Below are 19,043 nucleotides of genomic sequence, written 5' to 3' on the forward strand. Positions count from 1 at the left end.
GTCTACATTTGCTTACGCATAAATTGTTCACACATGCGCTTGAAAACTTAGACCTGTGCCCGCATGCGTGCATTGAATTCATCAAAAAGTCAACGAGAACTTTGACATGCAAATTTATTAAGTCCACATATTTTGTTTTCAAAAAATTCCATTATAATTTTTTATTTTTTTGATAGGTCTGAAGAAAATTAAAATTCTCCCAAGATAAAGAAAAACATGTCAAAATAAATTTCAACAATAAGAAGCGCTCTTTATATTTGTTACTTGTATAGTCATAATTCATGCATTCATTTGACTTTTTCAGAATAATAATTCTCGCTAACAAACAAACCAATAATAATTCGCTAATATTGTAGCAATAACTAAATAGTTATTATAACCGTATAATAGTTACTTAGATAGCTACTACAGAGTTGCATTAACTGTTACATTAGTTATTGTAGCTACTAAGTAATTACTATAAAAAATTTAAAATAATTTTAATCAAGTTAAAATAATTTTGATGGAGTTTAAATAATTTTAACTAAATTAAAAAAGAATATTTTGTTATAATAGTATTTTATATATAGTAATTTTTATTAAAATGAAACGTTATATTTTATCAATTTATAGCAGCTATGGAGAATTGTTACACGTCGTAGCTGCTACAACAATGCTGAAAGTAAATATATTCTCCCGTCAATAATATACGGTGAGTCCCATTTAATGATTTTTTACAAAATAGGGATCCATTTGATTTGACTGTATAAAAAGCTAGCAATTAATTTATAATATTTTATAAATACTTGGTTTATTATTTTAACAAGCAAAATAAATGATGGAGATTCCATAACATTCACTATATTTAAATGAATATTATTTGATAATGATCGAGTAGAAGCTAGTTACTAGCTTCTACAACGTGTAAAAGCTATAGTTGCTAGTTTCTACAACGTTGATTTTATATCATTTCGATTTTACTTCTCTGTGTGATAATTTAGTTAAAATAATATTTCAACGAGCAAAATAAATGATGGAATCATAATCGAGCGTATAGAAGTTAGTATGTAACTTCTACAATGTGTAGTAGCTAATTGCTAGTTTCTATAACGTGTAAAAACTAGTAGATAGATGTGATAAAAAAATAAAAATAAGAATAATTCGGATAATTCATTAGATGAGACTTTCATTTAATTTTAATTTAAAATGAGTTATCTATCTGACTTTAATTGAAAAATAGAATGCCATTTTTCCTATCTTAAACACTAGGATTATATTAAATGTGAGATTATCTTTTTATTCGAGGAAAAAACTTGTAACCAAATTAAATTTCTTCTAATAATATTATTATATGAATTTGAACTTTAATTTTTTTAAAAATAACTTGTTTATCACTCAACTAGATAATTATCGATAACCTCACATCTATATTTACTCGCTTTTTTATATATCAGATATCTAGGCATCCAATTTACATCAACTAATCTTGGAGTAAACGTCCAATCTGAGATTCCGCCCACCAAATAAATTTAAAAAATGAAGTGACTCTTGACGTAACAGCCTAACATCACTAGTTGTTTAAACACAACATACATACGCTGTATGAGTTTTGAACCCTGATTAGGGGCTTACTTCCTATCACCATACCATGCCCTAGGGGCCCTCACGTATTACTAATCTTATACTACCCTATTAAGTTAAAAATCGATAACATCAATAGGTACAAAAAAAGAAAAACCTACTTGAACAAGTTAAACTCGTTTTTCTTTAATACGAATCATAATCCAACTCTTCTTTAGAAGCATCAATATGAACTCCATGTTTCACAATCAATAGAAAGCTGATCAATTCCATCTTTTGACTTTTATTCTCGTTTTTTTAATGTATATTTGATAAAGTTGTTGAGTGTGATAAGTTTTGGAATTAAAAATCATGATCAACACGTTATTTCACTTTTATATGTACTATATTTCTTCATGCTCAAGTAGCCCATCAATTTTTTCATAATATTCTCACTTTATTTATTTATTGTTAATAATAATAATAATAAATATATAAACATTCAACAAGACTGGTTCCCTTGAAGGAGTAGTTTGACTTCTAGATGTTCACCAAATCTCTTGTTCTTATTATTTATTTGAAATGTTTTGACAAATTTATCCTTTTTTTATTAGTTCATGTTTATCTTTTCTCTTAAATTTCTTCAATGCCAAGAAATAAACTTTAAAATAGTTTATGAAATTAAATGGACATAAAATAGTTTTGGAAGAGTTTTACCTTAAATAAAAAGGATAAAATAATAATTTAATTATTTTTTATGTTTTAGTAAAAATAATTACTTAAATTCTAGAATTATTGTTTAATTACATTGAGTTTATAAATACATATAAATTGATCTTCAATTATAGTTTTGAGCTAAACTTTGAGGGAGCTTTTTAAAAAATGTAAATATTCAAAGGCAAAATATAAATTTTCCTACTAAATAATATAAAATTGACCATTTTTAAGGAATATATATTATTATTTATATAATGTGAGGTCATGTAAACATTTCTAATTGTGAAAATTGGTAAAATTTTCAAATAATTAGTTAATTAGCAGACAAATCAAGTCAAACTTTTCACCAAATATCAATTTGATTATAAGTTATCATTTGAAATTTACGGCCTTTCTTTGAAAATCTATTTATATTAAAATTGAATAAAATGAAAACGAAATATATATATAGAAATTTTTAGTTTTTAGGAGGACCTTTTTGTAAAATTGCGTCCGCAGGTTGAGATAGCGGCTGACTTCTGGGTATATATGTGACGTCATCGTTGACTTTTATACATTAGGATCCAGATCATCATCATTCAACGCATCATCTTCTCCTCTGCGATGGCGCAAAAGTCCGTACTGTCCTTCGTCGATCTCTATAAAAACGCCACGCGGTCGATCGAACATCACGTATCAAATAAGTTGACGATTTCAATCTCAGACGATGACAAGGAAAGGACTTCGACGGTTCTTTGATGGCCGGCGACGCCACTCGGGCGACGCAGAAGCCGGCGCTGCTTCTTCTTCTTCGACGTCGACGTCGCCGGAGGCGGTGTCGAGATTGGAGGCGGAGGTGGCGGCCGCGGAAGCGGTGGTGGTGAAATGGGACCCGAACTCCTCTGCTTACGCCAAGATCACGTCTTTGTTCTACGAGGACCGCGTCGAGGCCGGTCGCTTCGTGGCGCACGTCTCCGCCCTGCAGCGCCGCATGCTCGACGTCGCCTCCGCCGGCGATTCCTCTCTCCTGTCTCACCCCTCACTCGCCCGCGCGCAGACCCTGATGCAGGCCGCCATGCGCCGCCTCGAGAAGGAGTTTTACCAAATCCTCGCCGCCAACCGCGACCTCCTCGACCCGGAGTCCGTCTCCGTCCGCTCCGCCCGCTCCAGCGTCTCCGACCTCGACCCTTGGGACGATGACGAGGCCGCCGCGACCGCCGTCGGAGATTCCGCCACCATCGACGACCTCCGGGCCATCGCTAACGCGATGGTCTTCGCCGGCTATGGCAAGGAGTGCGTCAGGATCTACCGCACCTTCCGCAAGTCCATCGTCGACGACGGACTCTCTCGTCTCGGATTCGAGCTGCGATTGCAAAGCTACAAGATGGATTGGCCCGCGCTCGAGGTCAAAATCCGATCTTGGCTCGCCGCCGCGCGGGTCGCCGTCCGCACTCTGTTCCACGGCGAACGCGTCCTCGTTGACCAAGTCTTCGCCGACTCCGACGTCGTCCGGGAGGCCGTCTTCTCCACCATCACTGGAGACGCCGTCCAGTTCTTTGCCTTCCCGGAGTTGGTGGCCCGTTCGATTAAGCGCTCCCACGATAAGCTCTTCCGGTTGTTGGACATGCACGACGCGTTGGCGGAGCTGTGGCCGGAGGTCGAGCTCGTCTTCTCCTTCGAGTCCACCGCCTCCGTGCGGACGCAGGTGGCCGCCTCCCTCGCCAAGCTCACGGAGGCCGCGCGGGTCGCACTGGCGGACTTCGAGTCGGCGATCATGAAGGAACCCTCGCGGTCGCCGGTCCCCGGCGGCCGCGTCCACCCGATGATCCGCTACGCCATGAACTACCTCGCGCTGCTCGCCGACTACCATCCCTCGGTGACGGAGATCTTCGACGCGTGGCCACCGCCATCGCCGCATTCTGTTTCGGCCACTTCACCGCCGGATCTGGTCGCGCGGCTGATCGAGACGCTGCTTTTGAAGCTCGATGGAAAAGCCGACGCGTACCGCGACGCCGCCCTTTCGCACCTTTTCATGGCGAACAACCTCCAGTATGTCGTGAACAAGGTCGGCTCTTGCGCTCTGCGGGGGATCCTGGGGGAGGACTGGTCGGCACGGCACGCGGCCAAGGCGAGGCATCATCTGGCCCGGCACGAGCGCGTAGCATGGGGTCCCATCGCTGCGATGGTGCCAGCGACAGAGGTCTCCTCGGCGGCGGAGGCCAGGGAGCAGATGCGGGGTTTCGGAGCGGCGCTGGAGGAGGCCTTGGCGGCGCAGGCGGAGTGGGCGGTGGTGGACGCCGCAATGAGGGAGGAGACCAGGGCGAGGGTAAGGGAGATGGTGGTCCCGGCGTACCGAGGGTTCCACTCCCGGTGGCTGAGCGCTGCGGCCGGCGGGGCGGGCTTCCCGTCTCCGGACGAAGTGTGGGATCGTCTCGGCGGACTCTTCTCTCGGTGGTCCGGTTCCGACGGCTCAGGAACCGGTTCGAGTTGCCTCAATGAATCGAACCAAACCGTGTAGTTTTGTCGTAATGGTTCGATTTATTTCTTTACATTTTTTTGTTCAAGCATAATTTTGTATACGGACACTTGCATATTAAAAATATATTTCAAGTTTATATATATATTTTAGGCATTACATAAATATATATATATTTTTAAAAAGTCAATATATTTTTTTTTCTAAATTATAGATTAAAAATAACGGTATAGCACTAAAAAGCAGGGCTGATCAACCGCTGAATCATCTGCCACGTCATTAATCCGAGGGAATCATCAGATGCACACTTATGGCCGTCGATTTTATATAAATCAACGGCCAATATCTCATCTCTGTCCCGCTAAGAATTCCATCCTCACCTCACTATAAATAATCACCGAGCTCCGCCCTGTTTCCCCGAGTTCTTCTCTCGCGCCGTTCCCAATCCGAAGTCGATCGCTTCTCGTCTCAGGTAAGATCGCAGATCGATCGATTCCCCGCTCTGAATCCTCTGTTGCCTCTTTGATCTCGTCGATCTTGCCCTCCTCGACGCAGAGATCGAGTTCTAGTTTTGCTTTGCGCGATGTCGGGGCGAGGGAAGGGAGGGAAGGGGCTGGGGAAGGGCGGCGCCAAGCGGCATCGCAAGGTGCTGCGTGACAACATCCAGGGCATCACCAAGCCGGCGATCCGGCGCCTGGCGAGGCGAGGCGGGGTGAAGCGCATCAGCGGACTCATATACGAGGAGACCCGCGGCGTCCTCAAGATCTTCCTCGAGAACGTCATCCGTGACGCCGTTACTTACACAGAGCACGCCCGCCGCAAGACCGTCACTGCCATGGACGTCGTCTACGCGCTCAAGAGGCAGGGGCGCACTCTTTACGGATTCGGTGGTTAGGGTTACTTGCTTTCTCTGGTGCATTGTGCTCGCAATGGTTGTTTAGAGAGAAACGGGTGAAACGGGTTTACATGAGAAACTTGTAGCAGTTTTTTGTGGTTTTATAGTGTTAATCGTATGTGTTTTTATCAGCTTGAAGTTCTTATTGATAATTTGGCATCATTGCTTAATCAATTTGTTCATTGAGTTGCTTGTTTCTTGCGTAATCAACTTCTTGAGCTTATCTTTATCATATTGTAGACAATTCTAATTTCTTCTGCCTTCTGCAGAAAAGAGATGATGTTATGAATGCCTCTGCAGACATTGTGATTTCCTTAAAAATGTAAAATCCTTTGGTTGTTAGCTCAAATGATAGCTTGTGACTGTCAAAGTTCTGAATTTGATTGTGCATTCTCTGTTGAATCATTCATTACCTATTTGGGTTTAACATTGGATGCAACTACTCTTTGATCATGTGCAATGTGAATCTTTATCTACTGAAACAAGTGGAATTTCATTTGTTTATTTTTCTGCATGATTGACATTCAGGTTTAAAGGCACAAGCTGTAAGAGCAGTCTTCAAGAAGAGATGTGGTGGGACTGTGTTATGGTCATTTGTGGATTGTGGTGAGACGAGTACAAATAATGTTGAGGTGGATGCACTCTGGTTGAGGGGTCAGTTGAAATTTGATTTGTTTCTCTTGAGGTAGACACAGTTTAATTGAGATGGATTGGGGATCGGTTGAGCTTGCTTGAAATGTATGTAGTGTAGCTAGTGCCTCAACAAGTTGATTAGATCTTTGTTTGAGTTTGTTAGCTGTCATTTGAGGTGAAAAAATTGCATTGCCATAGGTTGGTTATGAGTCGACTTGAGTTGCTTAACTTCACTTTGGCTCAGAGTGGTGACTAAGGGCTCAAGCCTCCTTTTTGTCTCCCTGTGATAAGCTGCCTAGAAACCTCTGAGAACTTTGCCAAAGGGTGTAAAATCTCTGAATGGCTTCTCCAATTACTGCCAATATACAAGTGAATTTCCATGTGATTGCTGGTCACCACTGGTTATTCTCTATCGACTGTACACGCAGTCGACTGAATTTGGCCGCATGCCTTATTCAGGTCAGGTTCTGGAAGTGAAAAAAAAAAATGATACATCAAGTTACAGTGGAATTCACAGAGGTAGTTTTAATAGGAAATTCAGCTTCACCATCAGAGTTGCAGATTTGTCTGAAGCAATTACAAAAGTGAGTTTCTTTGATTTGAGCATTTGTGGATCTCCTATTTAATATGGTATCTGATTCATTCTGGTGTTTAAGTTCTTTTTCATCTGAATGTTAAAGTTGAGAAATATTGTAAAGCTGAAAAGGATTCCTCTGAAGTTTTTGGAAATGCAGGTCAGATCAAATATTCATATGACTGTCCGGAAACAATCTTTCTTTGGTGACTCAGACAGTTTCTTCGATTCAGGTATGTGTGAATTTTTTGTGATCCTTTCTAGTAAAGCTTATCAGTGACTACCTCGAAAACTATTTGTCTATTAGAGATCTACTATTCCATATGTTTATCTGATTCACTATGGCGTGTAAGTTATTTTTCAGCTCAATAATGTAGCATAATGCAACCTCTGAAGCTTTTGGAGATGCAGGTTTGATTTTAGCAGTGGATAGTCAGAACATAACTGAGAATTTCGATCGTAGACAATTCATTTTTCATGAAAATTTGCTTATTGAAATTCTTACATTCTCATGCAGTGAGCCGCTCGGCTCGCCTCACCGGTTAGCTCCTACTTTCGTTACTGATGCGAAGTTTTCACTTCTTTTCCTTGTGTTTTCATGAACCACTTGAGTAAACAAAGTTTATATTGAGAGAAGGACAAACCATGAAAGGTTTTAGAGTAGTGAATGCAGACACTCTTGGTCACTTTCTTTACTTGCCATGTTTGTCTTTAAGGTAGTAAACTTGCAGTGTAGACTACGGCTGCTTGTAGATTGCAGTCCAGTGGCGTAATCAGCAAGGCCCGTAGATGGCTACTCTTCCAGGGCCACTTGAGAACAAAACTGAACCATCTCATCATCTTTGAGTAGGAACTCCATGGAGTTAGGGGGAAAACAACCTGTTCGAGTCTTGGTCTGTATGAGGTTTAGATTACTTGCTCGGAGAGTCGAGAAGGGAGGCTGGATGCGTTTACTTATGCTCGGTTTACCTCGAAGGATGCTTCGACTTGCGGTCAAGTTGTGGCCAAGCCATGGCCGGAGTCACAATCAGATTGCAATCGTGAATCACAATCAGAATGCGGCTGTGAACCAGGGTTAGACTGCGGCTAGGCCAAACCACGACCGTGAGTCATTGCCAAATTGTGACCGCGAGTTGCGGCTAGACCTTGATTTTGGGCTGCCTAAAAATAGATAAAAAGCGGTCCTCATAAGAAGATAAAAATAAAGCACTAGGTTAGATGAAAGAAAGTGAAAGAATTTTATTTTTTTTTTCAAGGTCACAATCAATATTATGCTAAAACTTAGCTCAAGATGTCTCTAGGCATGTGATAGTAAAGTACTTAAAAGAACAAATATCATCTGTAGTAGTTAATTATAATTTTTTGATTTATTTTTTCATAAATGATTGTGAGGCTGATTGTGTGAGATGATTGAGGTGATGGATAATAAATATAGACCGTTGTTAGGATCTTTTTGATTTATCTTTTCATAAATGATTGCGAAATTGACTGTGTGAGGTGGTTGAATGACGGATAACAAATAAAATAAGTAGATCTAAGTTATGTTTCAAGGGAAAGCTTGAATATTTGAATTACATAAATCAACTTAGCTCAAGATGATTTTTAATTAAGCCACATCACTATTATTATTATTATTATTATTATTATTATTATTATTATTTTATCTAATCAATTATATATGGCATAAAGAGACGAAGGTTGTTAGCATAAGAAGCCACTCTTCTTCCTTTTTATAACCATCTCTAGCTGTTGCACGAACCCTTCTTCTACTTGGCACCAAACTAGCCATGAGCTCAGCCTGCCGGTCCTCCCGCTGCTGCGTCGATGCGAAGTCGCCGGTGAGGGCCAGCTTCAAGGTCCTCTACAAGTGGCCGGAATCTGATGCGGCCTTTGCCAAGTCCGTGGCCGCCGTGCAAAGCCGCCGCGTCGACAGCTTCTCCAGCGTCGAGGCACGTGCTCCGGCGGTGGTGGTCGACGGCTACTCCTGCCGGCAGCTCTTCCTCCGGAGCTACACGTTCACCAAGAAGGAGACGATGCAGCAGCGGACGCGGCGGTGCATGCGGAAACTCAAAGACGGCGCCGCCGTCTTCCCAATCTTCTCCGCCGCGGCTGCCAGGACCGTCGACGCCGGCAGCGAGAGCAAGACGTTGAAGAAGAAGAAGACGAAGTCGGCGCTGCACTCTGTCTTCCACAGCCTCCTCTTCTGCGGCGCCAAGGTCGAGGTAGCGGGCTGACGGTCGACGGCGATCGCCGGCGGTTAAACAAATTAATAATGTTATGAGATGGAAATCAGTGTAAATTACAGAAGCTAGGGGATGAAGAACAGAGTAAAGTGATCATGTTCTTAATTCTCCCAAAATCCTATTTCTAGGTGACCTCATGGATCACCGGCGCTGGCGAGGAAACGTTGATTGTGACCTACTTGTGGGTGTTGACGATGAGGTCGAAGGTGGGTGGCCGTCAGAGATGGTTGTGGTCGTCGGAGTAGAAGTTCATGGCAAGGGTAGGAAAGAACTGATACGAACTTGTTATTTCTGGCTGGACAAGATGATCCATTAGCAATTTTCTACATGAAGAAGAAATGGCCAAATCCGGGCCAAACCCAGCCTGAATCAAGTCAGGCCATCTCGATCTCCAGGTGTGCCTAGCTCGAATATGGCTTGATGTGACGAAGACGGTATTGGCCACGTTGCCAGCCAAACACTTTAGTAAGGCCTTACACGATCAATTCTATAATTATATGTAAGAAGATAAATTGAGAAAGGTTAAATGTGCCACAAGCACAAATCAAGTGAGAGGCGACGTGCGTCAGGGCACATCGCCCCTCGCTTGATTCATGCTTGCAGCACATCTTCTCAGAGGACTACGCTGTTGACAAGTGCCCCAACTCAACTACCTATCGTGGTAGTATTTTTATATATGCATGATACCTTGGGGTGATCGGTTCGATCCCACGGAAGTTTTCCATCGGCCACTAAAATAAATTGAGAAGTGCACTTTTTTAATGTCCATCATCTTTTGATTGTGCTCCTCGTTTGGAGGAAAATTCTTACAAATACAACGTAACTGATGATCGAATCGTAGATGTCTAGATGATAATCTGGATGTCCTACCGCGACACCATTACCCTCGGGGACTGTTTTTTATATATACATAATTCAGGTGTTTGGATTTTAATCAATTAATCGTGAACATAGATTATTATTTTTATTTATCGAATAAATCTGAAATATAATTTATACATATTTAAAAAATCAACCGTTAGCATATTCACTCTGTATGAGATTCAAATTTTCATCCTCTTACTGCTTTACTATTACAGCATGCTGGTGAGGGTCATTGACATGGCTTCATAGATCGAAAGAATAATGGTTTAGTAGATTTAAATATAATATAATATTTTTCTGAAACGGCGTAGACGAAATGCTCTTGCAAGAACCATCTGTACTAGTTTGATCACATGAAAATTTTCTATCGATTATTAGGATAAATCGGAAAACTCATATGAGTCGGTCTAACATTATAATTTTTTTAAAACTCTTTAATTATAATATGTCTAGATTTAAATTGTGGCAGTTTATCTTATCGTAGCTTCCTTAAGTGATAAGGAGGCCTTGGATCAAAGGTAGAGTGGTCCATTAGATTGGCCTGTGTCAGTGAATCCCACATGCCTTTCCTTCCTCATTCATGTAACATTCATCATCCACTCTGCAGTTTGTGGCTGCTCCGAGGAGCTCTCTCCCTCCTTCCCTCCCCGCCCTTGACTGTAAAAAGGCTCAATTGTACCATCAAAGGTGAGAAGAGAACGATTAAGAATCTCAGTATGAATGTGGAGCCAATCGTGTGAAGTTGTTGGGATGATAGATTTCACTTTTTACAGAAAAAGAATTTCAATATGAAAGAATATTTTAAAGACCACTTCTCTGAGAATATACCCAAAGACAGGGGAAGGATGACAGGACGAAGATGAAGAAAAAAACAGTGATCAGTCTTGTGACACTTTGCTGGTACTGTCACACGCACTTTCTTGTATCTGAGTTCGGATCGATTCAAAAAGTTGCAAAGTTGCCTGTCTAGAGCTTTTGTAAAGCTGGTGGCTCTGCGCAAAGTAGCCAGATTTATCCATCAGATCTTAAATGATTCTTTGTGTGGGGCGTTCGGGGCGAGCGTATAAATACACATTCTCTATGAGATTATTTCAAAAATGGCTGAGAGGCTCCTCCTCTATAATTCTTTCTCATTTGGCCACTTTTGCACTTCTAAAGTGATGCTCATGGCCATGGCTGTGGCACTCCTTCCCTGTGATCATCTCTTGGTTGATCATAACGACGACGACGATGATGAAAAGTACATCAATATGGACTTGAGCTCCGCCGATGTCGCGCCCTCGCCACGCCTCAAAGAGTTTGAATTCAAAATGTGCTACAAAGGCGCAGAGAGGGACCCCTTCTGCTCCCCTGCTGATGAGCTCTTCTACAAGGGCAAACTCCTCCCCTTGCTCCTCTCCCCGCGGCTTCGCATGATTGAAAACATCCTCGATGGCTCGAGCCATCTCGAAAGCCTGGTCCTGACGGCTTCGACTACCTTCTCAAACCGAAATGGCAGCCGCAAAAAGAATGCCTTTTCTGAAAAATTGAAACTGAAGCTCAAGGCCTCTCAGTCCTATCTCAAGGCCTGGTTCACTAGAGACCCCCACAAGACAGTGAAAGAGGAGGAGTTGGCCTGCAGGAGGTCCTTTTCCGGGGCCACAATTGGCTCTTCCTCCTCCTCTTCCACGTCCTCGTCCTCGTCCTCGTCCTTCTCGAGCTCTCAGATCGTGCTGAAGAGGAGCAACAGCACAAGCTCGGAGAAGGAGAATTCGATCCTCGGGGCCGTTGCCTACTGCAAAGAGTCTCGACAACAGTCCAACGCAAGAATGCGCTCCATGGCCATTGCTTGTGAGCTTCAGGAGAGACCAAGGCCTTGCAACAACACCACAAAATGATCGATGCCGACGATTTGGTGTTCTGTTTGTTTATATTTGTAGCATTTGGTGAACTTTGCGATGGATCCAAAAATCCACATGTTGTAGATCATCTTCACCTTATTTTACTAATCGGGCACAACTTATGCACACTCAGAAATCCCTTTTAAAATATTCGTTCCATTTAAAATTTACATGATCATGCAACACAAGCTCTCTTCTGTTGTTTATTGAGATCTAATCAATCCAAATGCTCAAGTTTGATTTACCGAATAGTTGTTTGGTCTAGTGTTAAACGAATTAGATCCGGTCCACATAGAGGAACTTTAGACTTTAACTCGTCTACTTAGTGCTCGATCGATAACTACTCGTGTAGGCTACTAATACTTTGTTCGGAGGCTAACTCATATCGGCTTTCAATGACTCACTTTGATATCTAGCACTTATCCTTTTATTTGGTAAATCAGAAGCTCAACTTCGATTTATCGATAGTTGTTTGGTCTAGTGGTAAACGAATTAGATCCAGTGTATATAGAAAAACTTTAGCTCAACTACTAGTAGTTTATATAAACTTCTAACTCGTCTACTTAGTGCTCGATCGATAATATTCGCGTAGGCTATTAATACTTCGTAACCAACTCAACTATTCGGAGGCTAACTCAATCATCATCTAATATCCTTAATTATCACAATTTAGAGCTCCTATCGAGCTTTTTGAATAGAGAAACTTTTGATGTTGGATAATTTTTAAAGAAAACTTAGATATTAAATCCCTTTAGAGTTAAATTATATATTATTAAAAAAATTAGTTTGTGGGACTTTAAAATTATATTTAAGTAGGAGCAAATTGGAAAAAAAATTATTATTTTATTTTAAAATTATATAAAAATTTTATTTATTTATTAAAATTTGAAACTTCTAAGGTGAGAAATTAATAGGATAAAAAAAAGTGTCTCTCATTATCATAAGGTCATCTTTTTTTTTAAAAAAAAAATCAAATATATTTTTTATCTTTAAAATATTATTATTCTAATATTATTATAACAACTATAATATGTAATCAACACGTTATAGGATCCTTTTATATCAAATTATTATTATTATTAAATTATCAAAATTACTTCAATTTATTCAAAATTATTTTAATATTATTATACCAGTTATATCCAAAACTACTACAACTGAAACTTATAACAATGTGTCATAATAAATTTTTTTAACTAGCTAAAATTATTTAAATTTAATTAAAATTATTTTAACCGTTACAATTATAACTATTATAACAATATTAAAATATGTTTTGACAAAAATAATAATAAGGTGTCATTTTGATTTGAATGGCCGAAAAGAAATAATCCGTGGTTGCTTCCTTGCAGCGTATCCTCGTGGCCACAGCATTAAATTATATTTATGTCCTATCTATCCGCGTTTCCATGTCGTTTAACGCGTACACGTGGTCAAATGTCAAATTCTTTTATTTTACACCTAAATTTTAGGTATTTCTCAAAATGCTATCAAGTTCCAAAGCATCACAAACCCAATCAAAATTTTAAATCCTTTCCGTTTCCTTATTTATTGAAATTGTTAATTTATGTAGGACAAAATTAATGAATGGTCTTTTTTTTTTTTCTCTCCAAATCATCAAAGATTTTTCCTATCACACTACTCAGTCATGTATAATTACTTAACTGTCCTTAAATATTAATTATGTATAATTACTTAACTGTCCTTAAATATTATTTAGTATTATTATCTTCTGTCTAAATTATGAATCGATAAGACGCATTATAATAGTTATAATTTTGTAAGTACTACAATATAAATACTAGGTGAGCAAATTGAATTTACGTAACAGTTATGATTTCGTATCTGCTACAACGTGAATAATAAATATGCAAGATTAAATCTACATCATGCAGTTACGAAATCGTAATTGCTACAACCGATATAACAATTATGAAATTGTAACTATTATAACGTAAATATTTTTGAATATGTTATGCGTTATAATAGCTATGAAACTGTAACTGTTACAATGTGAATATTTTAAAATTATGTATTGTAGCAACTACAATTTTGTAATTGTTACAATGCACAGAACCGATTTAATTAGAATTTAAATAAAAAAATTTAGATGAAAGATAATAATATTAAACAGTACTTGAAGACAATTGAATAATTATACACACGTTCTTTTGACTTTAATGATTCGAAGGGAAAAAAAACACCCTTCTGACTTTTCCCCATTTATGTACTTCTACAAAAACAAGAATATGATAACATCGGAGGGTGAAATGAAATTTTCCTAAAACTTATCGTTATAAATACAAGAGGAAGAAGCTTCAACAATGGCAGTTGGATCTGGAGGTTTCCTCTCGCACGAAGGTTCTTCTTCTCTTCTTCTTTTCGTTTGGTTTACTCTGGATGAATGGATCGATCCATCGATTTCATCTTGCATTGTTCGACTTTTTTTTTTCCTTTAGATTTTCGCTTTACTTTTCCGGAGACGATCATGGTTCTGCTTTCTTGTTCGATCTCTAAAGTCTACTTGAATATGGCAACCGGATCTGGAGCGTTTCGTCTCTCGCACGAAGGTTCTGCTTCTTCTTCGTCTCTTCTTTTCTTTTCTTTTGGTTTACTTTGGATCATTGATTTCATCTATTTGACTATTTTTTCCCTTTACATTTTCGCATACTGTACCTGAGACGATCATGGTTCTGCTTTCTTGTTCGATCTATAAAGATCGTTAGTAGATGAGTGAACCAAGCAGATCCATCATCGTTTTGATACTTGATATTTGTGATTCCTACAGAGTTCTATGTTTGTGTTATCATCAGATCTTGGGCGTGCGCCTTTCAGTTCCATCTTTTGTTTGTTTCAATCATTTTATGAACGATCATGGATCTAGATCTCTATTAGAACAGATAGAAAGTTGTTTAGGAAGTATCTGATTTCTTTCATCTAATGATTTACGGCGGCGAAGAAATGGGAGGTGGAAAGGACAAGCATGATAAAGAAAGTGACAAAGGACTACATGGGCATGGATATGGGCACTCTGGATATCCTCCGGCAGGATACCCTCCGGCCGGATACCCTCCCCCGCCTGGGGCATACCCGCCCGGAGCATACCCGCCACCACCAGGGGCATATGGATATCCTCCACAAGGTTATCCTCCGCAAGGTTATCCTCCGGCCGCATACCCGCCGGCGGGATACCCTGGTTCATCTGCACCACCACATCAAGGTATGTATGTTAAGCGAACTTTGGCAGTAGAGGTTCTTTCTCATAGCACTATGATAATTGGCTTGAGGTGAATGGTCAACTACATGTTTAACTAGAGTGTCGAATGAGGTGTTTCGATACATTAACTTCTTGTTCTTCACTTGTTCAAACTCATGATTGAATAGGAGATTTGAATACTTTCACAAGCTACCTTGCAATTCTCAAAACTTGAATCCTTGAAGGAGAGTCTAAACCACCATTATCCTCCCTACAAGTTAGACAGGTCTTTCTTTTCGCGTAACGAACACGCATCCGACTTATGTGATCATCTAACTTATGCATACTATTACCATTTGTTATGAACCTTCAGTTTGTTTCTCATAGCACTATGATAATTGGCTTGAGGTGAATGGTCAACTACATGTTTAACTAGAGTGTCAAATGAGGTGTTTCGATACATTGACTTTGTTGTTCTTCGCTTGTTCAAACTCATGATTGAATAGTTGATTTGAATACTTTCACAAGCTACCTTGCAATTCTCAAACTTGAATCCTTGAAGGAGAGTCTAAACCACCATTATCCTCCTTACAAGTTAGACAGGTCTTTCTTTTGGTCATCTAACTTATGCACACTATTACCACTTGTTATGAACCTTCACTTTGTAATTGAAAGGATTTGAATTCGGATTCAGATAAGAGCTTTGCAAGTGTAATTGTAAGAATAGATACCAATACAATAGCTACGAAAAACATCTTTCCAGTCCAACATCTTCCTTGTTTACTTTGGAACTCCAAGAATTTGTGTGTGACTATGAAGCTTATTTTTCTCAAGCCACATTACAACTTCCATTGTCGGTTCACGTTGTCGACAGGGCACGGACCTCACATGGGGGCAATGTTAGCCGGTGGAGCTGCGGCAGCAGCTGCTGCCTATGGAGTGCACCATATGGGTTCTCATCACAGTGGTCATGGGGGCTATGCAGCCCCAATGCATGGTCACCATGGTAAGTTCAAGCACCACGGCAAAATGAAACACGGCAAGTTTGGAAAGCACAAGCACGGGAAGCATGGCATGTTTGGGGGAGGCAAGTTCAAGAAATGGAAGTGATCTCGCGTGCTCGGAGCTACAAGATGAATTACCTACCTCTCTACTTCATAGTTTGATGAATAACATGAAGACTGTTCGTTCTGTGAAACTCCGTCAGTTTTTTCAACTTTCAGTAACTGTTGTAACTCTTGGTTGGTTGTTTACCGGAGGTTTTCCCTCTTAATGTGTATTTCTAATATTGCAATATTATCTTTATCCAGTGAATTCATTGTCGAAAAGAAAAAAATCTTAATTTTAGCATAGCAAAATAGGGTTACTAGAAATATTGATTAGAATTTTGACATGACATCCCATTTCTATTGCACTAAATAAAAAGAATCTGCTCTCACATGCAAAGATATGTGCATACTGATACTTACATCCACACTCTTCTACTAATTTGAACGTTGAAATGGCTGTCCCCGGGGCAATGATGCAACGGTAGGACATCCGGGTTGTAACTCTGGGACCCGCGGTTCGATCCCCAACTACGGCGTAGGAATTTTCCTCCAAATGGGAAACGCAATCAAAGGATGCTGGGCATCTGGATTGGCCACCATATGCGCTTCCCGATTTACCCTGGTAGTCGGTGGGAAACTTTCGTGGGACCGGACCGGCCACCCCCAGAGATGTGGCTACTGGAATTATCATTTTTTGAACGTTGAAATGGCTGACTTAGGCATCCTTAGTCTCCATTTTAACTCTATTTCTCTCTCAAATTTTAGGACTCTCCAAAAGGGTCATCTATCCTTGGTATTTTAAAAACTTTGTTATCACATAAGTCAACTATCCGATGGCTCATCTTGTGACAATCTTAGACAGGAATAGTATTGTTCAATATTGTTATTCTCTGCCTAAATCTCCCATTTAATTTCTGAATTTGTCGAATGTATTATAGTAGCTATGAAACCATAATTACTATACATGCTGTAATAAAATTGTAACTATCATACATATTGTAACAGTTATGACTTCGTAGTTATTACAATATAAACATTATGTGAATAGGATTGAATCTATATTTTAGTAGTTAAAAAATTATAATTACCTAGTGAATATTATCTTTATCCAATGAATTTAAAGTCAAAAAGAAAAAAAATTAATTTTAACAGAGCAAAATAGGGTTATTAGAAGTATTGGTTAGCTTGAGTTGAATTTATATTAGTTGATGAAAGCAATGAGAGTTTGTTGAAAAGGAAGATTGTTGATGCAATTGGACTAAGAATGATTTGAACATGGATGGTTGAATATAAAATCAAATAGACCAAAGTTAATAAGATATTTGACAATGGAGAACTCTATGATGTAATTAACCTCGAGTTAATTTGATCAACATTGATTTGGATATGGATAGTTAAGCGAAAAATTAAATCAAGATTGAATCGAAAATTTAACAATGGAGAAATTCAAATACATCACGATTAATTAGACATTTGATAATCAAAAATCCAATGACGAATTAATAAAAACAGAAATCCAAATAAATCACAGTTATTCAGATACTTAACGGTTGGAAGTCCAATAAAAAATTGACATAAGAGATGAAGTCTAAGTGAGTCATGACTCATAAAAAATTGAACACTTGACTATTGAAAATCCAATAGGAAGTCAAGAGAAAGTCCAAATGGACTATAAAAGCCTAGACACTTGGCATTAAACATAAAATCCAATGATTATGTAAGATCAAATACTTGGCATAAGAAAATTCAAATAGGTTAAGATAGACTGAATATTTAACAGTGGTGAAATCATAACATATCAAAGATTGATTGAATACTAAAAAGTGATGAAGTCCTAACAGATTAAGGTTAATCAAATGTTAAACAACGATAAAATCTCATCAGGTCAAAGTTAATCGAATACTAGATAACAATGAATTCCTAACAGATTAAAATTAATTGAATGAACGAAAAATTTTAATAGGTTAAAATTAACCGAATGTTAGATTAAAAAAATTTTAATAGATTGAGTTTAATCGAATACTAGATAAGACAAAAATTCATCCTTGATAAGACCGAAATAGAAGTATCAATCGATTGTTAAAGAATAGCAATCAATTGACGACCCTTAAACCCCCGAAGTTAGGATTTAAAGAGATTTAAAAGGGTTTGTTATATGATTAGTTGATTGATGAATTTGATCAATTAACTAATAACGTTGTAGCAGAAACTTAATTGAACAATTCGATTAATGGATATTAATTAATTGATGCACAATAATAATTGACTGATATCACTGTTACAACAAATAAAAAATTTCTGAATCCACCTGGAAACTTGACTGATGCAACAATAATCAATTGATAAATATAACAATCGACTATTATAAAACAAAGTTGAGTAGGTAAGAATTGTTGTGCAGGTACAACGATAGAAATCAATAGAACAATTGACTCATAGTGACAAGCAATCAACTATTAGGTGACGATCAATCCTGACACAATGATTATTATAGAAGAATATAAAGAAGGATTTCGATATTGATTTTTAAATATTTTGGAGGATAATACTGTTGCATTTCCAGACCTCCAAAGGCAATACAAAGTAATTACAAAACGATCAAAGTAAGATATTTAAATAAATTATTATTTACTTTATATCTTATTTTCTCTATTGTATTTAGTTGTGCTTGTTTGTAAAAAAAAAAATTGTAAAAAATTTCTACGTCTCCAAAAGTATCAAACAAGGAGAAAGTTAGTAGATTATCACTAAGACGACAGACCATAGAGTAGAAACAAAAGATTTTGAAACCATGTTAAATCGATTTGTCTCTAGTTCTTATTTTGTGATATTTTCCATTGCGTATAACTAATAGACTAGCACAACAATTAACGAATGATGAGAGTTTTGAATCACAATTCACCCTTCTACCGATGCCATCGGTCCCAACAAAAAAGTTTGTAAACTTTGTGGACTCCAAGGCGAGGAGCACCATCGGAAAGATCGTATGAATAGATGA

At 38.7% G+C, this 19,043-nt stretch overlaps 4 protein-coding genes across 5 annotated transcripts; all 4 read left to right on the plus strand.

Moving 5' to 3' along the window:
- The first annotated feature begins 2,962 nt into the window (after nt 1–2,962).
- LOC141843753 (exocyst complex component EXO70H1-like) lies at nt 2,963–4,753 on the plus strand. Its single transcript, XM_074731787.1, has one exon. It carries the CDS (start codon nt 2,963–2,965, stop codon nt 4,751–4,753), a length of 1,791 nt encoding a protein of 596 aa, XP_074587888.1.
- Nucleotides 4,754–5,134: 381 nt separating this feature from the next.
- LOC141844336 (histone H4) lies at nt 5,135–5,733 on the plus strand. The gene has a single exon (XM_074732372.1). It carries the CDS (start codon nt 5,295–5,297, stop codon nt 5,604–5,606), a length of 312 nt encoding a protein of 103 aa, XP_074588473.1. The 5' UTR covers nt 5,135–5,294; the 3' UTR covers nt 5,607–5,733.
- A 5,347-nt stretch (nt 5,734–11,080) lies between these two features.
- Nucleotides 11,081–11,797, plus strand: LOC141843863 (putative membrane-associated kinase regulator 3). The gene has a single exon (XM_074731880.1). The coding sequence runs from the start codon at nt 11,081–11,083 to the stop codon at nt 11,795–11,797; it is 717 nt and encodes a 238-aa protein (XP_074587981.1).
- A 2,375-nt stretch (nt 11,798–14,172) lies between these two features.
- On the plus strand, nt 14,173–16,310 carry LOC141843755 (uncharacterized). 2 transcript variants are annotated; one of them, XM_074731788.1, is made up of 3 exons: nt 14,173–14,370; nt 14,760–15,020; nt 15,871–16,310. In XM_074731788.1, the coding sequence occupies exons 1-3, from the start codon at nt 14,205–14,207 to the stop codon at nt 16,104–16,106; spliced, it is 663 nt and encodes a 220-aa protein (XP_074587889.1). In that variant the 5' UTR covers nt 14,173–14,204; the 3' UTR covers nt 16,107–16,310. The 2 variants fall into 2 exon arrangements, with proteins under 2 accessions (XP_074587889.1, XP_074587891.1); XM_074731790.1 differs by lacking the exon at nt 14,173–14,370 and having other exon boundaries at nt 14,574–15,020.
- The last annotated feature ends 2,733 nt before the right edge of the window (nt 16,311–19,043 follow it).

This window comes from Curcuma longa, chromosome 13 (assembly GCF_044706935.1).
Source record: "Curcuma longa cultivar G26 ecotype Majalengka, Jawa Barat chromosome 13, ITB_CL_G26_1.1, whole genome shotgun sequence".
In the NCBI taxonomy this organism is placed as follows: domain Eukaryota; kingdom Viridiplantae; phylum Streptophyta; class Magnoliopsida; order Zingiberales; family Zingiberaceae; genus Curcuma; species Curcuma longa.